The 17327-nt window shown below is 43.4% G+C and overlaps 1 protein-coding gene across 8 annotated transcripts; it reads right to left on the bottom strand.

Moving 5' to 3' along the window:
* Nucleotides 1–8380: 8380 nt before the first annotated feature.
* TGIF1 (TGFB induced factor homeobox 1) lies at nt 8381–17017 on the bottom strand. 8 transcript variants are annotated; one of them, XM_070513335.1, is made up of 4 exons: nt 16820–17017; nt 15958–16283; nt 10201–10427; nt 8381–9433 (listed from the first exon to the last, which is right to left on the bottom strand). In XM_070513335.1, exons 2-4 carry the CDS (start codon nt 15971–15973, stop codon nt 8858–8860), a joined length of 819 nt encoding a protein of 272 aa, XP_070369436.1. In that variant the 5' UTR covers nt 15974–16283; nt 16820–17017; the 3' UTR covers nt 8381–8857. The 8 variants fall into 8 exon arrangements, with proteins under 8 accessions (XP_070369436.1, XP_070369438.1, XP_070369439.1 ...); XM_070513337.1 differs by having other exon boundaries at nt 15958–16142; nt 16820–16984; XM_070513338.1 differs by having other exon boundaries at nt 15958–16142; nt 16937–16979.
* Between the last annotated feature and the right edge of the window lie 310 nt (nt 17018–17327).

Genomic DNA, 17327 nt, shown 5'->3' on the forward strand with positions numbered 1-17327 from the left:
TCTGCTTTGGCGGCTTGGGGTTTGCTGGTTTGCTGGTTTGGATTCCGGGCGCGGACCTACGCACCCCTTATCAAGCCATGCTGTGACAGGCATCCCATGTATAAAGAAGAGGAAGATGGGCAGGGATGTTAGCTCAGGACCAATCTTCCTCAGCAAAAAGAGGAGGATTGGCAGCAGATGTTAGCTCAGGGCTAATCTGCCTCAAAAAGAAAAATTCATTAAAAAATAAAAATAAAGGTAGCCATTGTATTAAAAAAATAACTAAGAACTAAGATCTTAGTTTGAGAGAGATGATGATGCCCTGGTCTTCAGCATAGCGATCACCACTCTCTCTAGCATACAACACTTCTGTGAAGCCCTCACACCACTTTCTTGTCTAACATCCTAGGAGAGAAGGAAATGGACAGCATTAAGGATCGGGGAAGGGAACTGAACTGCTTCTATTGTGAGAAACTGAGAAAGGCAGGCTGGAGGTGGGGAGCACAGGCGGGGCCAGGGCCCGGCAGGACAAGATCAAAGGCAGAAACTGGATTAGGAGCATTCACCTGCCAGGTGGCAATGTGGAAGCAGGACTCTGAACCTGGCCCAGGTAATGGTGGGTGTGGAGAGGTAGGTTCGTTCTAAGATGCAACAACATGCATTTGTAAGTGCACCTGCTTTGCTCTGAAACTTTTAAAGCGTTTCTATTTTGTTACCCCATTTAATTCTCTCAAAAATCTTGAGATTTTGGTTTTATTTTTACAAAATTTAGGGAAACCTAGGCTTAGAGATGCCAAAGAACTTGCTTGAGGCTATACAAGTTCAATTCTCTTTCATCTACGCCCAATACCTCCCAATGCAATGTAAAAAATAAAGCATTTTTTAAAAACCCAAATACTAACACAGAAAATCCTGGAGGCCAAAAGTGTACAGGCCTTGAAAGGGAAATAAAGCCCAAGGACAGTACTGACTTGTAATTGAGTGTAAAAAGGATGAGAAGCCAATTAAAAAAAAAGACTGGATGTTATCTAACCTATCACCCTTGAATACAAATAAGTCTTGGTAAGGGACGTTGCCATATGTTTGTAACTCAGAATTCCCAATCCATTGCCAAAGTCCCAATTAAGATCATCCAAACCTGTTATCTGAGGGCCATCTTCACGGATAGAATCTGTTGCATTAAGAAGCTGCTTTACTGATAAACAGAGTTCCTCTAAACTGAACTGTTTCTTCTGGTGACTTCCAGCATCAAGGCCAACAGGCATTAATTTATGCATCCTCATAAATGCCATTGCAAATGAGCTTAAGAGCCCTGATTCTCCGCTTGCAGCGATTTGGGTTCCAAAGGATAACCCCCTGTAAGTGGAAGCAAGTTTAGCATTGTGACACCCAATATAATGATGGAAAACGCCCTTTAAGGAAAACACGCTGTTGTGTGAACCCAGTGGGCAGACGTAGAAACAGGAAGGCTGAGATTAGAGTCTGCTTTACAATTCTTTTGATGTTTCCCGAGCCAACTGGGGAAGCCAGGGTGCCTCTGAGAGAGCTGATCAAAGGTACCTCTGCAGGTTCAAATTAACACACGGCTGGGGAATCAGGGCAGCACCTGCCTGCAAAGAGCAACACATTTCACCAAATAAAGTTAATCTTTTTGTCAAGCTTGGAGGTGGCAGTCCTTTGATAAAACTTACACAGGCTAAATTTATTCCTGTTGCGTCTTAGGTCCCTAGAGGCAAAATAATGCTCTGCCTCATTTTCTTTGCAAAGAGGTATTTATTTTAAAGTTGATTTTTGCTCGTGGTGTATACTATTTAAGACCTCTGGCTCTAATCAACATATTGCCTTGTTTCAGAAAAAGTGGATGTTTTGGGGTTGGAGAAGGAAAAGAGTGGGAAGGCATTGTCATAAATCTTCACTTTCCTTTTAAAACTGCTAGCGTTATACGAGGAAACTATGCTTTTGTCCCTGAGTAGTCCCTCATCTGTATTTGGGGAAATACAACTTAAAAGACATTTTTTTTTTTTTTGAGGAAGATTAGCCTTGAGCTAACATCCGCCTGCCACCAATCCTCTTTTTGCTGAGGAAGATTGGCCCTGAGCTGACATCTGTGCCCACCTTCCTCTATTTTATATGTGGGATGTGTGCCACAGCACGGCTTGATAAGCAGTGCATAGGTCCCCGCCCAGAATCCAAACAGGGAAACCCGGGCTGCGGAAGTGGAGCACGAGAACTTAACCGCTATGGCCACCAGGCACCGGCACCTTAAAAGACAATTTTTGCACAGAGGAAATTGAAAGGAGTAGCACAGAGTGACTATAGACACTAGGATAAATCTAAAGATTCTCAGAGTCAAAATACAAAGCAGAAATGCATTAAAAGCTAGTCGCCCAAGGTTGCAGGCTCAGAAAGCTGATACTTAGGGAAATGAAATACATTGAATAACAGATTAAGTGTTAAGACTTACACAGAGAAGCTACAAAGCAGATTTTTTGGCAAGGGAGAGTTCATTATTTCAGCTCCTGGCTAGTCATAAGATTTAGGAAACCAGGAGGATGTGTCAGATCCTGCAAGTGTCCATGAGAAGCAGCCACGGCCAAAGAGAAGTGGAATGGGGGCCGGGGTGAGTCTGATAGATAGCAGAAAAATAAGTTGAGGTACTTGGAAGATCAAACTTGTATATGAACATCTGCCAAAGCAACCATCACATTTTTACTGAACAGTAAGATAAAAATGGGACAGTTCCAAGTTGTTTCATTTCAGGCATAGTGTGTGGAAAGAGTGCGAGCTTGAACGTGGGCTCTGTTTACAGCCAGTAAGCACAGACAAGTTGAACTTGCATGAGTTTCCATTTCCTCAGCAACACAATAGGAATAACACCTCTCATCAGGGTTGTGAAGACTAAACGAGGTATGCACATACAGGGTTCAGTCAATATAATAGTATACTAACAATGTAATATAAAATATTCAATAAATACTGTATCTTTTCCTTTCCAAATTAATCTAACATTTTTCATGTCAATACTGCATTTGCAAATGATACCAGAAACCAACATTGCAATTGGAAGAACTGTTGACTGGAGAATTTAAAATAAATGATGTTCCAGATTGTGAAGATTTACTATATATGTAGGCTAGAAAAAAGAAATGTTAACTAATGTACACATTGAGTGATTAAACCAAATTTCAAAACAAAAATCACTGGAAAGAACCTTAAAGCAACAAACCATTAATGATCAGATTAGGTAACAAGTCAAAAGGTAACAAGTGATTTTTCTTCAAGGCGTATGCTAAAAGTTAAATGACTATCTTTTGCTGTACTTTCTATTTATAGTCTCTATAAGCCTTATCCTCACATTAAAATTTGTACAGAAAGAATACATGCCTTTAGGGTATTGAAATATATATATATGTTAGTAACAATTTGAACCAGATAGAAAAGCTGGATTTGTCCTAAGATCATACATTTGAGTAATCCACTCCAGTGTGAACATGTTCAAGTTTTGGTAATTTTGTTTGTAAAGACAATCTTTCGGAATATTAAAAAAAATAACAAGCTGGTAAATCTTCCTAGGGTAACAATTTATCTTCTGAAATCCCTCTATACTTTCATTTTCCTTAGGTATCAGTGTTATTAGTGCTGTTAGTTAAATGTCCATCTATAAGTATGTTCTCTCCAGGTCTGAGTAAATTCCCACCATGGGATTTGATTTCATTTGTCATCAACACAGTGCTTCAAAGGTTGTACATTGGTGTCTATGAGTCATTTCATTCAAAAACCCTGTTTCCTTGGCATTTGGTGAAATCCTTGTACTACCTATTGTTATATTCATCACTTCATCATGCTTCCCTTATTTGTCAGCTCTCCTATTGTGACCATCAACTGTAAGTTACTGCTCTTTCTTCAGCCACAAACTATTTGTTGACTATTTTCTCTTTTCAGTCACGGAATCATAAAACTCATCTAAGATGGCAGTCTATTTTTAGCCAGAGGTCAAGACTTGACACATTCTCCTCTTAATGAGCTTAATGAGACCTAAAACCTGATCTGTGAACATTGCTTTTTACTCTCTGGCCAGTTTCCAGAGATAAACTTTATTTTTCAGTTTGATACACACGTTTACCTTCCCGCACGGTTGAGTCTATTTGCTAGAGGTTTGGCTTTACATGTTGCATGGACTGTACGCATATTAACATGAGCCCAGTCTATATATATGTTAAACTCTAATTGGTAAGTTGACCTGGGTGATAATTCTACAGCAAATTAGGTATCTTTTACAAAAATTATCTAATGCCCCAACAAGAAGAGTGTGGAACCAGAAGGAACAATGGCTCATTTAAATTATTGTTGACAGCAGTGGTTCCCAAACTTGTCTATGCACCAGAATCACCAAGGGATCTTTTAAAAATTCCTAAACCCAAGCCACAGTTGTTTTTTGTGTGTGTGTTCCAGGTGATTCCAAGGTGCAGAAAAGTTTGAGAACTCCTGATTTAGAGTTTAAAAGTTAACTATAGTAAAATTCTAGTTTCTAGTAATGGTGAAATCACCACCATTTTCTTTTCAGGCTAACCTCCCTACAGGTAAGAATAATAAAGTGTGAACAAAAAATTAAACAAACAAAATGCTAACTGAGGCCTGGAGAGTGACCAAAAAGCAGGCAGAAACAGGATGGTTGTCTCCCTTAAAAGGGAACTTCAAGAGGTAAGCTGTGCAAGTTTGTAGCTTGATGCCTGAGGGCACTCCTCATTCTTCAGAAGGCCAGGAGTGGCAGAAAGCTGCAGCCTTAGTGGCTTGAGGTATGAAGGACAGAGCTGGTGTTGGCAGAGCAAATGGAAAGTTAAGAGAGGAGTCTTGGAAAGGAGGGAGCTGCAGAAGAAGCAAACCTCAAACTCTGAATCTAAATTCTGTCCAAATCCTCAGTCTGCTGGTACAGGGAGATCCAGTGGGCCCAGTGAAAGGCAGCAGCTCCAAGTTGAAAGAACTGTTGAGAGATCTGAACTACTATCTACTATAGGGGAGACAGAGTTTGAAGTCTCAGTCTAGCCAAATAAACTCCCTGCCAGAACAAAAATTAATGCTCTTCAGAGAAATGTAGCAGAATCCAGAGTCATTATTAATGTATTACCCATAACATCCAGCAAACAGTGAAAAGGTCACTCAACAAGCAAAAAAATAACATGCCACTCTTACTGAAGCAAAATGTAGTCAAACCAACTCTGAATATGAGTGTTAATTTACAAATACTTTAAGGCAGCTTTTAAAACAGCTTATACTCATAATTAATAAATCGATGAGAGAATCTCAGCAGAGAAATAGGACTGATAAAAAAAGAACCAAACAGGAATTCTACCTGTGAAAAATACAATAACTGAAATGAAAACTCACTAGATGACTCAACAGCAGGTTACAAAGAGCAGGAGAGTTAGTAAATCGAAAATAAATTAATACAAATTTTTCAATCTGAAGAATAAAGAGAAATAAGACTGAAGAAAAACACAGCCTCAGAGATACATAGGACAATCTCAGGTGATCTAATATAAATCTACTAGAGTTCTAGAAAGAGAAGAGAAAGCAGAAAAAAATTTGAAGAATGGCCAAAATTCCCCAAATTTGGTAAAAGAACAAACCAAAACATAAACATACAGATCCAAGAAGCTCAACAAACCCCAAGCAGGATAAATACAAAAAAATCCAATGCCGTGGGGCTGGCCCGGTGGATCAGCAGTTAAGTGCTCACGTTCCGCTTCGGCAGCCCGGGGTTCACTGGTTCAGATCCCGGGTGTGGATATGGCACTGCTTGGCAAGCCATGCTGTGGCAGGCATCCCACATATAGGGTGGAGGAAGATAGGCATGGATGTTAGCTCAGGGCCAGTCTTGCTCAGCAAAGAGAGGAGGATTGGCAGCAGATGTTAGCTCAGGGCCAACTGTCCTCAAAAAATATACAAATAAATAAAAATCCCATGCCCACACACATCATAGTCAAACTGCTGAAATTCAAAGATAAGAGAGCCAGAGAAAGACATTACATACAAGAGAACAATGATATAAATCATACTGATGTCTCATCACAATGAAAGGCAGAAGACAGCAAATACCTTTAAAGTGATGAAAATAATGAAAAATTATCATCCCAGAATTCTATCTTTAGTGAAACTATCCTTCAAAGACGAAAGTAAAGTAAGTCACTTTCAATGACCAAAAACAAATGATTTGTCACCAGCAGGCTTGCACAATTCTCAAGGAAATTTTAAGTTGGAGAGAAATGATGTCATTCTGATTCACCAAAAGGAATGAAGAAAACTGGAAATGGTAAATATTTAGCAAATACAAAAGACTATACATATATTCTCTTTTCTCTTAAATTTTTAAAAGACACATGACTGTTTGAAACAAAAATTATAACACTGCACTGTTGGATTTATCAGGTGTGTAGCTATCATATATATGAAAAACAAAGGAAGAGGGGGTGAATGGAAACATACTTTGCAAGGTTCTATGTTTTGTATGAAATTGTATAATACTAACCCCAAGTAGATTGTGGTATGTTAAAGATGTATATTGTAATCCCTAGAATAACCATTTTTTTAAAAATATAGTTCATAAACCAATAGAAAATTTAAAACAAAATACTAAAAATGTTCAATTAACCTGAAAGACAGGAAAAGAGAAACAGAGAGAGAAAAAAACTCAAATGGTAAACTAAATCCAAACATATCAAAAACTACATTAAATGTAAATCAACTATACACACCAAGTAAAAGGCAGAGATTATTAGGCTAGATCAAAAGACCCAACCATACTCTATCTAAAAAGGAAGAACTTTAAACACAAAAATACTAATAGGTTAAAAGCAAGCAAACGAAAAAAGACATACTATGCAAGTACTAAACATGTGCAAATACTAACCATAAAAATCATTCCTACTTGGCTTCGATATGAGTAAGTAAATAGTTTTTTACTTTTACCTTTCCAATTACCTGTATTGGTTTAAAAAAAAATGGTTCACATTTATTATACAGTTGTTATTATCAACCAGGATTTATATCAACCTCCAGAGGGGGAAAACATCAAATGAAACATAGGCAATTTGGTTCTTTTTTTTTAACCTTCAAGTTTCATTTGACCCCTGATGTTTATTTTTCTTTTAAATCTCTCATGTGAATCCTTTTTTCCCCTCTTCTAGTGGTTAATAAAATGTCTTAACAAGGAAAGCCTTTCAGGATTTGCTGGTCTTCCTTATCCACACTCAGAATTTTGGCCTTTGACTTAGCTATTATAATAGAGCAAATAATGATTCTCAATCACTTTTATTTCATTTTTATTTATTTTGTTGTTTTTATAGACTATATTATTATTATTTCTTTTTCGCTTTATTTCTATTTCTGTGACCCTGGGGAGGCTGATGTGCCTTCAAAGCTGCACCCAGCACAGGCTACAGCACCACACCTTTTCCTCACTTCTTTACCTCTTGGTTGTCCTTGTCAGTTTTCTTCCACTGACAAAGTCTGAGTTTAGCTTTTTCCACAGCAGGGACTTTCTAAACAGGGTTTCAATTGGCATTCTTCTTCTATATTCTTTAAACAATGCTGAAGCTCTGATGCAGGACATGACTATAATAACAAAGAAACCTCATACTAAGCAGGACTATAAAGAATGATTTTGTGGCATGTGACAAATCTGCTCAACCATATAAATGAAAGGAACACCATCAACTCCCTTCTGGCCATCCATCCTGCTTTCCCAAGTAATTGTTTATCCCAACAAATTCCACTTGTGTATGGCACCATTTTTCACAAACTGTCACTCTAGAAAATAAACCTAATAAACTAATTCCACGATAGACAGAACCCCACTATTTTAATCACTTCAGAAAATGCTTTAAAGATGTTTTCAAAAAGGTGATTTCTGTATAAATTTACATTGTTTTTGAAGGTAAAGGTTTTACCTAACTGTACCATTGAACAAAAGTTATTTTAAAGGGTAATGTGAAAGAGGGGCAATACTAAGAGATTGCTTGGGTTGCTGTTTACTTCTGAAAACTTAAGACATAATCAGGTGCTTCAAGACCTTTCTTTTAAGACTGGCCATGTCTCAAAACATGCAGGACAGATGACCAAGGGATTCAGTGGTTAGCTAAACACTGATGGAATGATTCAATTCAATTTGTCGTGCAGTTTTAAGTAAAGATTTAAGGGCCTGCTATGCCTCCTATCAAGAGTAAATATCACACATCCTGTTTATACATACTGGCTTGTTGTCCACAGTTCTTCAAAGAGCTGGTGACACTCCCCCCAACTCACACTCCACCCTACCCCCCAACTTCCTGCTCATTGGGGTGCTCTATTCCTACTCATTGTTAAGAAGTGCCTTCCCTCAACAAAATACTCTGCATTACAGTAATTTTTAAAGAAAATATTTTATTACGCCATGAAAAAAAATGTATCAATCAACTAGATTCATACTTGTTTGAAAAAAATTGAAAATTTATTAATTAGACAGTATGTGGGCATCCTGTTCCACATGGGAATGAGAAGATGCTATAGGTTCTCTAAGTATTGCACAGTCTGAAAAAAACAACAAAAAAAGGGAAGGGGAGAAAAAAAAAATCACATGATCTTGGGAACCATCTCACATTATGAATAATCTACCAAGAAACATTTAAAAAAAGAAAACCCTTTGTTTCTACAGTAGCTTTGAGTTTATAGTTCTTGGAATGACTGTATTCCATTGAAGACATCTCAGTAACAGGAAGCTTCATTTGAGCAATCCCATGTGCAAATATTAATAAAAAAATATATAAAATAATGCAATTCATCTCTTGCCATCACCCCGGCAATCATAACATCATTTTTGAGAACTGTTTTGCTTGAAAAAGGGTTAAGCCGTAAGTTTTGCCTGAAGCTCCATCTCCGCAGCCCGTTTGAGTGCAACATCTACTAGAAGCTGAAATCCACTAAAATCCTGGTTGAGGTCCGGTGGAGTAGGGGGAGGAGTGTTGAAAAGACCACTCTGTGTATTTGTACTTGGTCCAGATTTACATGTGTCCTCTGGGTACATGAGGGAGGTATCCGTAAAGCTGCTGGCTGCTATCTGCTGTATATCTGTGTTTTGTCCCACACCAACTGGCTGGCAGAGAGAGAAAGGCACATCTTTCAATGCAGTCACAGTGGTATGACAGATCACTGACGGACGAGGCAAAATTGATCCTGGGGATGACGGCTTAGGTGACAGTGGCCTTCCCAGGGCTGGGTTTGGTCCGGCTGTACAGGAATGAAATGCGCTCTCCTCGAGAGCTGGCATGAAGTTTTTGATGCCCATTGCTGACTCCACAGAGCTCGCTTCAGAAATCTTGGCCCCACGGCGGGAAATTGTGAACTGATTTGGATCTTTGCCATCCTTTCTCAGCATGTCTGGGAGGAGCCTGCGGCGGGCGTTGATGAACCAGTTACAGACCTGAAATCGTATGAGTATGTTTTAACACTCAGCAAACACATTTTGAGAACCTTCTACGGGTGCCTAATTAATCTCTCTCTTTGCATTAAGGAAGGCATGAAAGGGCTTATCAGAACTCAGTTATTTCAAGGCATAGCCAAGAAAGAGAGCTGTTTTCCATCATAAACCTCCTCCTCTTCTAATACAAATTCTCTTTTTTGTCTCATGATTCTTAAACCTTTTCAGGAGGAAGAAAAAGGTATAAATTCTCAAATGTCTGAAAATGATTTTAGGGAGGGAATTTCACCTTTTAACTCTCCACCATATTAACCTATTACCCACTGCCCCAGCATTTAAGTTAATCAACTACAGGAAAACCTTTCCTGTATGAAAAGGGCCACTCCTCCCAGTTAGTGATTTTTCCCAGTTCAAATGACTGTGTCAACAGACATAACATGAATTACCTCACTGAAGTCTGTTCTTGTTTAAATATCAAACCAGTTTCCTGGACAATAGAGTAAGAGTTAACCTCCTTTTTATGTGTGTTACATAAAGGAAGGCTCTTTTGGGCATTAAAGGAAATGCTATTTGACAGGTGCCTGTTAAGTCTTTCTGTTTCTCTAAATAGCCAGTTATTAGCTTTTAGCCCTATTAAGTTTACAACAAAAAGATATTCCTTTTTTTTTGAATGAGGAGGTGCTTAATGACTTGACAGAGGAATGCTATAAAATAACTTTGAAAAAAAAAAAGCAACCCACGTGCATACACCTCACGTTCTTTTTCCTTACTTGTAGTGTAGATAGGTGTGTTTGTTGGGACAGTAATGCTTTTTCTTGCTCTGATGGGTAGGCGTTGTATCGGTGCTCATACAGCCAATCGCGGAGAATCTGAACAGATTCCTTGGGCAGGTTGCCCCTTCGCCTTCTCTTGCCTGAGCCAGCAGAAGAGGAAAGGTCCAGGGGGATGTCCATGCTGTCATCATCCTCAGTCTCACTGCCGGATGCTGCAACAACACCTAGGAAAGGATAAAGGCCAGCCGTCAACCTCTTTTATCAGCAGAGCACCTTACTGCAAAGCTGCTTTCTTGTGACCATTCAGCGTAACTGTGTTTTCTTAACTACTGAGAGCCAGGAGAAGCACAAGTGTTTTAGTCCTCAAATACCAAAGCACATGTTAAGTCTCAAGAGTAATTTGACTGGCAGCACATTCTAGATTCTCAACCAATTGTCAGAAGCCCTTTTGTACCCACTTTCTTATAGGATTTAACCGCTCACATTCCTTTCCAATGATGCTCAGAAAAAGTCCTTCGTGTAACCCAGCAGAGACAAAGCAGCACCCAGTGTGAAAAGCTTGCCACATGCAACAGGAAAGGTGTTAGACACAACGTGTCCCACAATCTTCTCTTTGAGGTCATTGCTAACCAGGAAAAACAATCTCATGAGGATCCCAGTGGACATTTTAAATGCTATTCTTCCTCCTCCTTTCGCTGAAGAGTTGAAATAAAAGGGAAGATTTGTACATTGTTTTCACTGGTAGAAGGAGGGAAAATTACACACTTATCCCAGTCAGTTATTTTAAACATAAAATGCACGTCAAAATTTTCTACCAATTCCATGGTCCAGTTCTTCTTCATTTCTACCTACACTTATTCAAAACCAGACACCTACTTTTAATGGACAGTAGTCGTCACTTTTTACAAAATACAAACAACCACTGAAGTTTTCAGTTTTGTTACACAAAAATATTTTTCTACCATTAGTACTTTATTAAGAGGTCAAAAGATGCCTAATAGGGATTTTTAAAAAATTTCCTTAAGTTTCAACTGCTAGTTTAATCCGAACCTAGAATACTACATATCAATAAGCAGAGCTCAGTCTTAAATTATTACATGACAAAGAAAGTGAATATGCAACTCCCAGATGAAGCTCTCCTTTGTCCGTAAGTATTTTAATCCAATCAGAAATTTTAAGAATTCACAAGCCATGGAGAACATTTAAATCACAGACAGGCTGGGTTCGACAAAAATTCAGACCTGGCCCTTTTAGACATTTAAACATAATTTCAAACTTTAAAAAATTTAAATACCAAGTGCTGTTAACTCTCTATGCTTTCAAAACTTCAAGAGGCAACTCTGAACGACTAAAGAAATACATTCTTTTTAAAGAGAATCTAGAATTTTAAATATATAAATGAATTACAAACTATGGCATGCTTGAAAATACCAGTATTTCTACACAAAGGAAGTTAATTAAAATAACAGGAAATTTAAAGGTATGCATTCTTAACTTTCTTGACGCAACCTTAACTGAGTGGTTTACTCTGATAGGAAATACAAAGAATATTCCTCATAGAGAAAAACCATTCAAGGTAATTTTAAGGAAAAAATTTTAACCCCATCCTTTTAATGCATTTTAACACAATGAAACTCAAAAAGCTATTCATTCAGAGGTTTGTTGATGAGCTTATCTCACCAGTTAGTTGAGCCTTACTTTACTTGGTGACACATTTTTAGTTTTAGACTCCAGGGGGCAGAAGGTGCCAGAGGGAGTGTCCACAGGAAAGGCAGAGCCTTCCAAAGACAAAATAAAGCAAGTTCTAACAAAAGAGGAGGATGATCTTGCAAATTCACTTTAGCTCAAGACTTAACAAACAGCCACCAATAAACAGGACAAGAATCCTAAGTTTTAACTGCCACATATTTGCTGTTTCCTTTCCCTCAAGATTTCAAACTGCTAAAAAAAATTAAAAAGAGGCACATTTAAAACCGAAACTGCTCTCACTACTGAGAAGATGGAAAACTTTATAAAACCCATACTGAGATTTGGGTGAAAGAGCTATTAATAAAAAAACTTTGAGAAATTATGAGTGAGTTCCTGTTTTACATTTGCTTTGATAAATAAAGAAACCTAACTCTTAAAGACGTGTCAAATAATTGAATGACTAAAGCAATTTGAATAAAGCAATTGGTTTAAACTCTTCTGAAAAGCCAGACATTCTTCTCAAGGCTATCATCCCCCTCCTTTTTCTTAATCTAGAAAAAGTGTGAACATTTGCTCCTTGAACAGTGAATTCCCAACTGTAAATTGATAATAACCAAGAGTTTGAAACAACAACAAAAAACCCCCGAAGCCTGCCCTTTGATCTGCTTACTTCGTTTGACAAGAAGCCTGGTCTCTCAGAATAGGTTAGTGACACACAAAAGCAGGTTTCAGTTAAGCAACACCGAACTGCAATGTGACTTTACTCTCTTCTCAGTTCATTTAAATAAATGAATGCCAGGCCACCAGACCTCTTAACAAATATTTCCAATATGGGCACAAAAGCTGAAGTAACAGGAAGTTAAGACTTCGGCTCCTTGGCCACACCAGCTGGTGTTTCACAGCAGCAAACCACGTTTGCTGCTGTCAGGACTGTTTTCATTAAAACTCTCCCTTTGGATTGTGGCTCAACTTGGAAAAACAAAAAGACTTTTCCACGTTACTCATTTCCTATTGTAACAGAGCTTTTGAAAAGTTTCCCGTTACGACTTGTTTCCAAAGGTCTTGCTTTGCTTACACTTGAAAAATGTGGTGGGGGGGGGGGTAAATCACAAGCCTCTTCTACTCCATCCACATACAAGGAAATGTTGTTTAGAAAGCCACAAGATGGCTTATGGATCCCACAGCTCTAAAAAGCAACCTTTTCTTTTCTGAATACGAACTGGGGGAGGGGGAGGGGCCGCGGGGGAGGGCCAGAGCAGATATGGGTTGTGAAGTTGGACTTTAAAAAAAAAGTCTAAGAGGCTAGACAAGGATCTAGAAATAAGAATAATCGAAGGAAAAGTTTAAGTACACAGTTAGGAAAAAGCAAACTTAACCTAACAAGCTTCCTGATCAGAATATCTCAGGAGAAAACAGGAATCTTAAAATCCCAGGCACCAAATGCAGGGTGCGCTTGGCTGGACGCAGGCACAGAGCACTTCTAAAGCCAGAATTCCACACTGTCAGGAACCAGGGGCAGAGACACTTAGGGGATTTTCCTCAGCGAATCTTCTTTCTGCTTGTTTTAGAGCCAGTCTGGGAGAGCTTTTGTGGCATCCTCAGCTTTCTGATGCGACGCTATTATCACAAACCAGTCTCACCCAGTCCCAGCCTCTGCGATTGAGTTTAAGGTGCTTTTGTTTTCAAGAAACTTGAAAAGATTTTCACAGACTTTTATAAAACAGACAATAGTCCAAGTCCACAAGCCAGACGGGGCAGATTTCTTCCCGAGTCCTCGCAGAGCCGACCCGGAACGCCGGCCCCTCCAAGGTAGTTTTAGGAAGGGGTTGGGGGGCGGGGGCGGGCAGGACGTAGGAGGTGAGGGAGGGAGGAGCCCGGAGGGAGGGGAGCCCGGAGGGAGGACAGCCAGGGAGCTTTTGTTCTGGCGAGTTCCTCGGCCTTAACTGAAATCGGCCCCTCCGACGGTACGAGTTAGCACAAACAGAGGACTTCAAGAGTTTCAGATTACAAGAAACTAGAAACGATGCCGTTAATCTCAGCGTTCGGAGGGGCCTGCCCACCCCCAGAGGATTTGCCAGGAAAACCTAAAAAGGGAAAGAAACCCGGGCAACCTCAGCAGTATCCGCTCCCCCGCACGAGCTCTGAACCAGTCGCAAAGTTTCCTCTCCAACACGTCACCTTTCATTGTTTCCATGAGTTGGCGCTCAGTAGCAGGACCTTGTGCGCCCGGGGCTGCTGACCCCGACTATTCCCACCCCATGGCCGAGGGTCCAAGCCGCGTTCCTCTGCTGGGGGCAGAGGGCGTCGGGGGATGGGGGGACCCCCGAGGTACTGGCGGGTGGGCGGGGGAGGACCGAAGGACAGGCGAGGGGCACCAGTGCCGGGGAGGGGGGCTTCGAGGGGTACCCAAGAGTGCCAGGGGGGCGCTGGGCGGTGGGGAGGGAAGTTGGGAAAGGGTACCCGAGGGTCTGGGTGAGGAGGACCCGGGAGTGAGGAGGGGCAAGTGGGGGATACCAGGGAGCTTAACCAACGCCTCCCCCACCAAAGCCCGAACAATGAGGGGGAGCCCGCCCCCGGTGGAAGCCCAGCTTTCCTTCCGACTCGCAAAACCCACTCTTCAAAAACACCATCCCCGGTTATCCCACTCAGTTCCACCATGAGAGAGAACGCCTTCCAGTAAGGATCGAGACCTGTCAGTCCTTGCCGAGTTGACACAGCCTTCCAGAGGCCACCCTGGGCGCTCCCCGCGCGCGTTTTGTGACTCATCGAGCCCAGTTAAATGTCCAAACCTCTAAGCTCCCACGTTCTCACTGTGTCCCTTGGGGAGGGGACGCAGGGAGTTCCACCACCAACTACTACGAAGGCCCCGGGTCTGGACGTTTCATTTTACTCTCGCTGGGAAAGCAAGAGGTGAGAAGCTCCGCGTGTTTCTAGGTTGGCCAAAATCAAAGGGAACTCCAAGGTAAAAACAGAGCCGAGGGGACCCACTGTTCAACTGTCTGCGCTGGACGCGTCTGAAAGAATGCGGAGTTACAGCAACTCGGGCCGCTCCTGGGCATGCGCAGCAGCGCCGCCCCCTCCCCCGCGCTGGCTTCCCCGAGCGATTAACTTCTGTTTTGAACCACTCCACAGAAATCACAACAGAAAAGCCACTCGGGCTCACCACGGAACATTCGGGGTACCTCCCCGTCGGGGACTCAAAAGTTCACTTCAAAAGGGAGTTAACATTCTTTGACCTTTCGTGGTGGTGGTTTTTTTTCTTTCTGTGTATTTTGTTTTTAGACCAGACTGATGGCAAGTTTTAGTTGTAAGGCTTCCAGAACGCTTCGTGGAAACAATGACAGACTCACTCTTTGCACTTACAACCAGGCCTGCTTGTCACACTTGGGCTCGTCCTGACTGCACGCCGCTCTAAGCTGATTGCCCTCAGTCCTAACTCCTCATCTTGCCCCAAATCCATCGTGGGAAAACTTTTAGAGGCTGGGAATTTTTTAAAGTCTAGCTTTCAAAGCTACCGACACCCGAGGGCGATTTGGGGTCCAGAGTCGCATTCCTTCGATTGTGAAAATACCCCATTCCTAGAGAAGAGGGTGCCCTGGCCCAGCTGGGAGTGAGTGGGAGTCCAGGAGCCCAACTTTCAGACAAAGGCGCCGCGGCACCGCTGTCCCAGCCGCCCCGGGTCCCGACGGGGAAAAGCGGGGCGGGGGTCCCCGGACCTCACACCCCCCGCCCGCGGGAAAGAGCGAGAAGCCACGCGGCGGCTCGGCGGAGCGTGGGGTGTCGGCTGAGACAATGAAACTTGGAGGCGCACAAACAAGCGTGTTTCTTGACAACGTGCCAGCAGCATGGAGAGGCCCGTCTCCCCACAGCAGCCCCTCGTGTTGTGTCTAGAAGGGAAACAGCAACTGCCATTTCAGACGCAGCCTCAACAAAGAGGGCGGCCGGGGCTCCAGCCAGAGAGCCCTCGGGCAGAAAAGTCCCCAGGGCACTCTCGCCCCCAGCCCGGCGCGGCGAGCACGTTTCCCGGGACTCGCGCCCGCGGCGCGCACAGCCCCGGCGCCTTACCTCTCTTGCTTTTCATCCTGGAGCTCCCCTTCCAGCGCGGGGCAATGCTGGGGTCTCGAGGGGCCAGGAGCGGCGGCCGAGGGGGCGAGCGATCGTCCTCCTTCCCGGCCGACTCTCCCGTAACTTGTAGGACGCGCTCCAGCCGTTATTGCTAAACAAGGCGCTCGGATCCCAGGAGCCGGCTCCTTGGGTGGAATTCAAGTGACACTTGGACTTCCTCCTGCCGGGATCTTTTGGCAGCCGGCCGGGGGGCTCTCGGTCGCCCAACTCACTCCCCTCCCCACTCCACTCCTTTGTTCCCCGCTCCTGCTCGGCGCACCTCGGCGCTGTCAGAGTGAGAGAGGCGAGGAGGGAAGGTACAGGAGGTCCTGCCTCCGCCCCCAGCCGCCCGCCCCGTCCCCCGCCCGCCCCGCCGCTCCTCCGCCCCTCCCCCGCACCTTCCAGCCCGGGAGGACGGCACCGAGCGCCGCGGCCGGGCCGCCTCACTTCGCGCCTCCGGGGCCGCTGTCACCCGTCCCCGTCGGGGCAGCGGAGCCCAGACACCAGATCCTTCCCCTCAGCTGCGCGCACGCCGCCCGCATCCCTCGCTCAGCGGTGGCCACACCAGCCGAGCGCCCGGGTTGCTCCCTCGGGCCTTTCTTCCCAGGGCTGGCGAGGGTGCGTTTGGTTAGGAAATTGCAACACAAGGAAAAAAGGCCGCCCCCTCCTTCTCCTCCTCCACCCCAGGGAAGAAAAGGCTCCCTTCTCGTTTTTGACAGCTGCCCCAAACTTCACCGTCCCCGCTCTAGCCGCAGGAGAAGACAGCGGCTTCTGACTCAAGGGGCGGGACACCGTAGGAAAAGTATTCCGGACAAGAACCAACTTCTTCCAGAATGCGCGGCTGCCATTGACACGCGGGCGCGGCGCGTCCCACCCTTCTCCTCGCGGGGCTCTTCCTCCAACAGCGACAGTGGGGAGGGGGGTAAGATGAGACACACACCCCAGGCGAACGTCTGTTCCCTCGGGCTAAAGCTGCGAGTTCCGGACTGGGTTGCAACGCAGTTTCGAAATCTAACGTTGCGGACACTTGTCATGCTCACATGCTCTTTAAAGTCTCTGCCTGAGGACAGCCCGGACGCGGTGCGACTCGGCCTGACACCCCCACCCCAGACCGGGGCAGCTGCCGCCTTGATGGGGAGGGGGCTACTGCAGCCGGGCTACTCATCTGTTTGGGTAAACAGTCTACTTTTAGGACTTAAACTCCGCCAGGGGACCCCTTCTCCCCTCCAGTATTTCAAACAGAAACTAGCCATTAAGTAAACACGTGTTCCTGTTGGTTTATTTTGATCGAGAGTCACGAGGAGTCCAACAGGAGTTCCTTGATGAAATTA

This window comes from Equus asinus, chromosome 7 (genome assembly GCF_041296235.1).
Source record: "Equus asinus isolate D_3611 breed Donkey chromosome 7, EquAss-T2T_v2, whole genome shotgun sequence".
NCBI classification, from domain to species: Eukaryota; Metazoa; Chordata; class Mammalia; order Perissodactyla; family Equidae; genus Equus; species Equus asinus.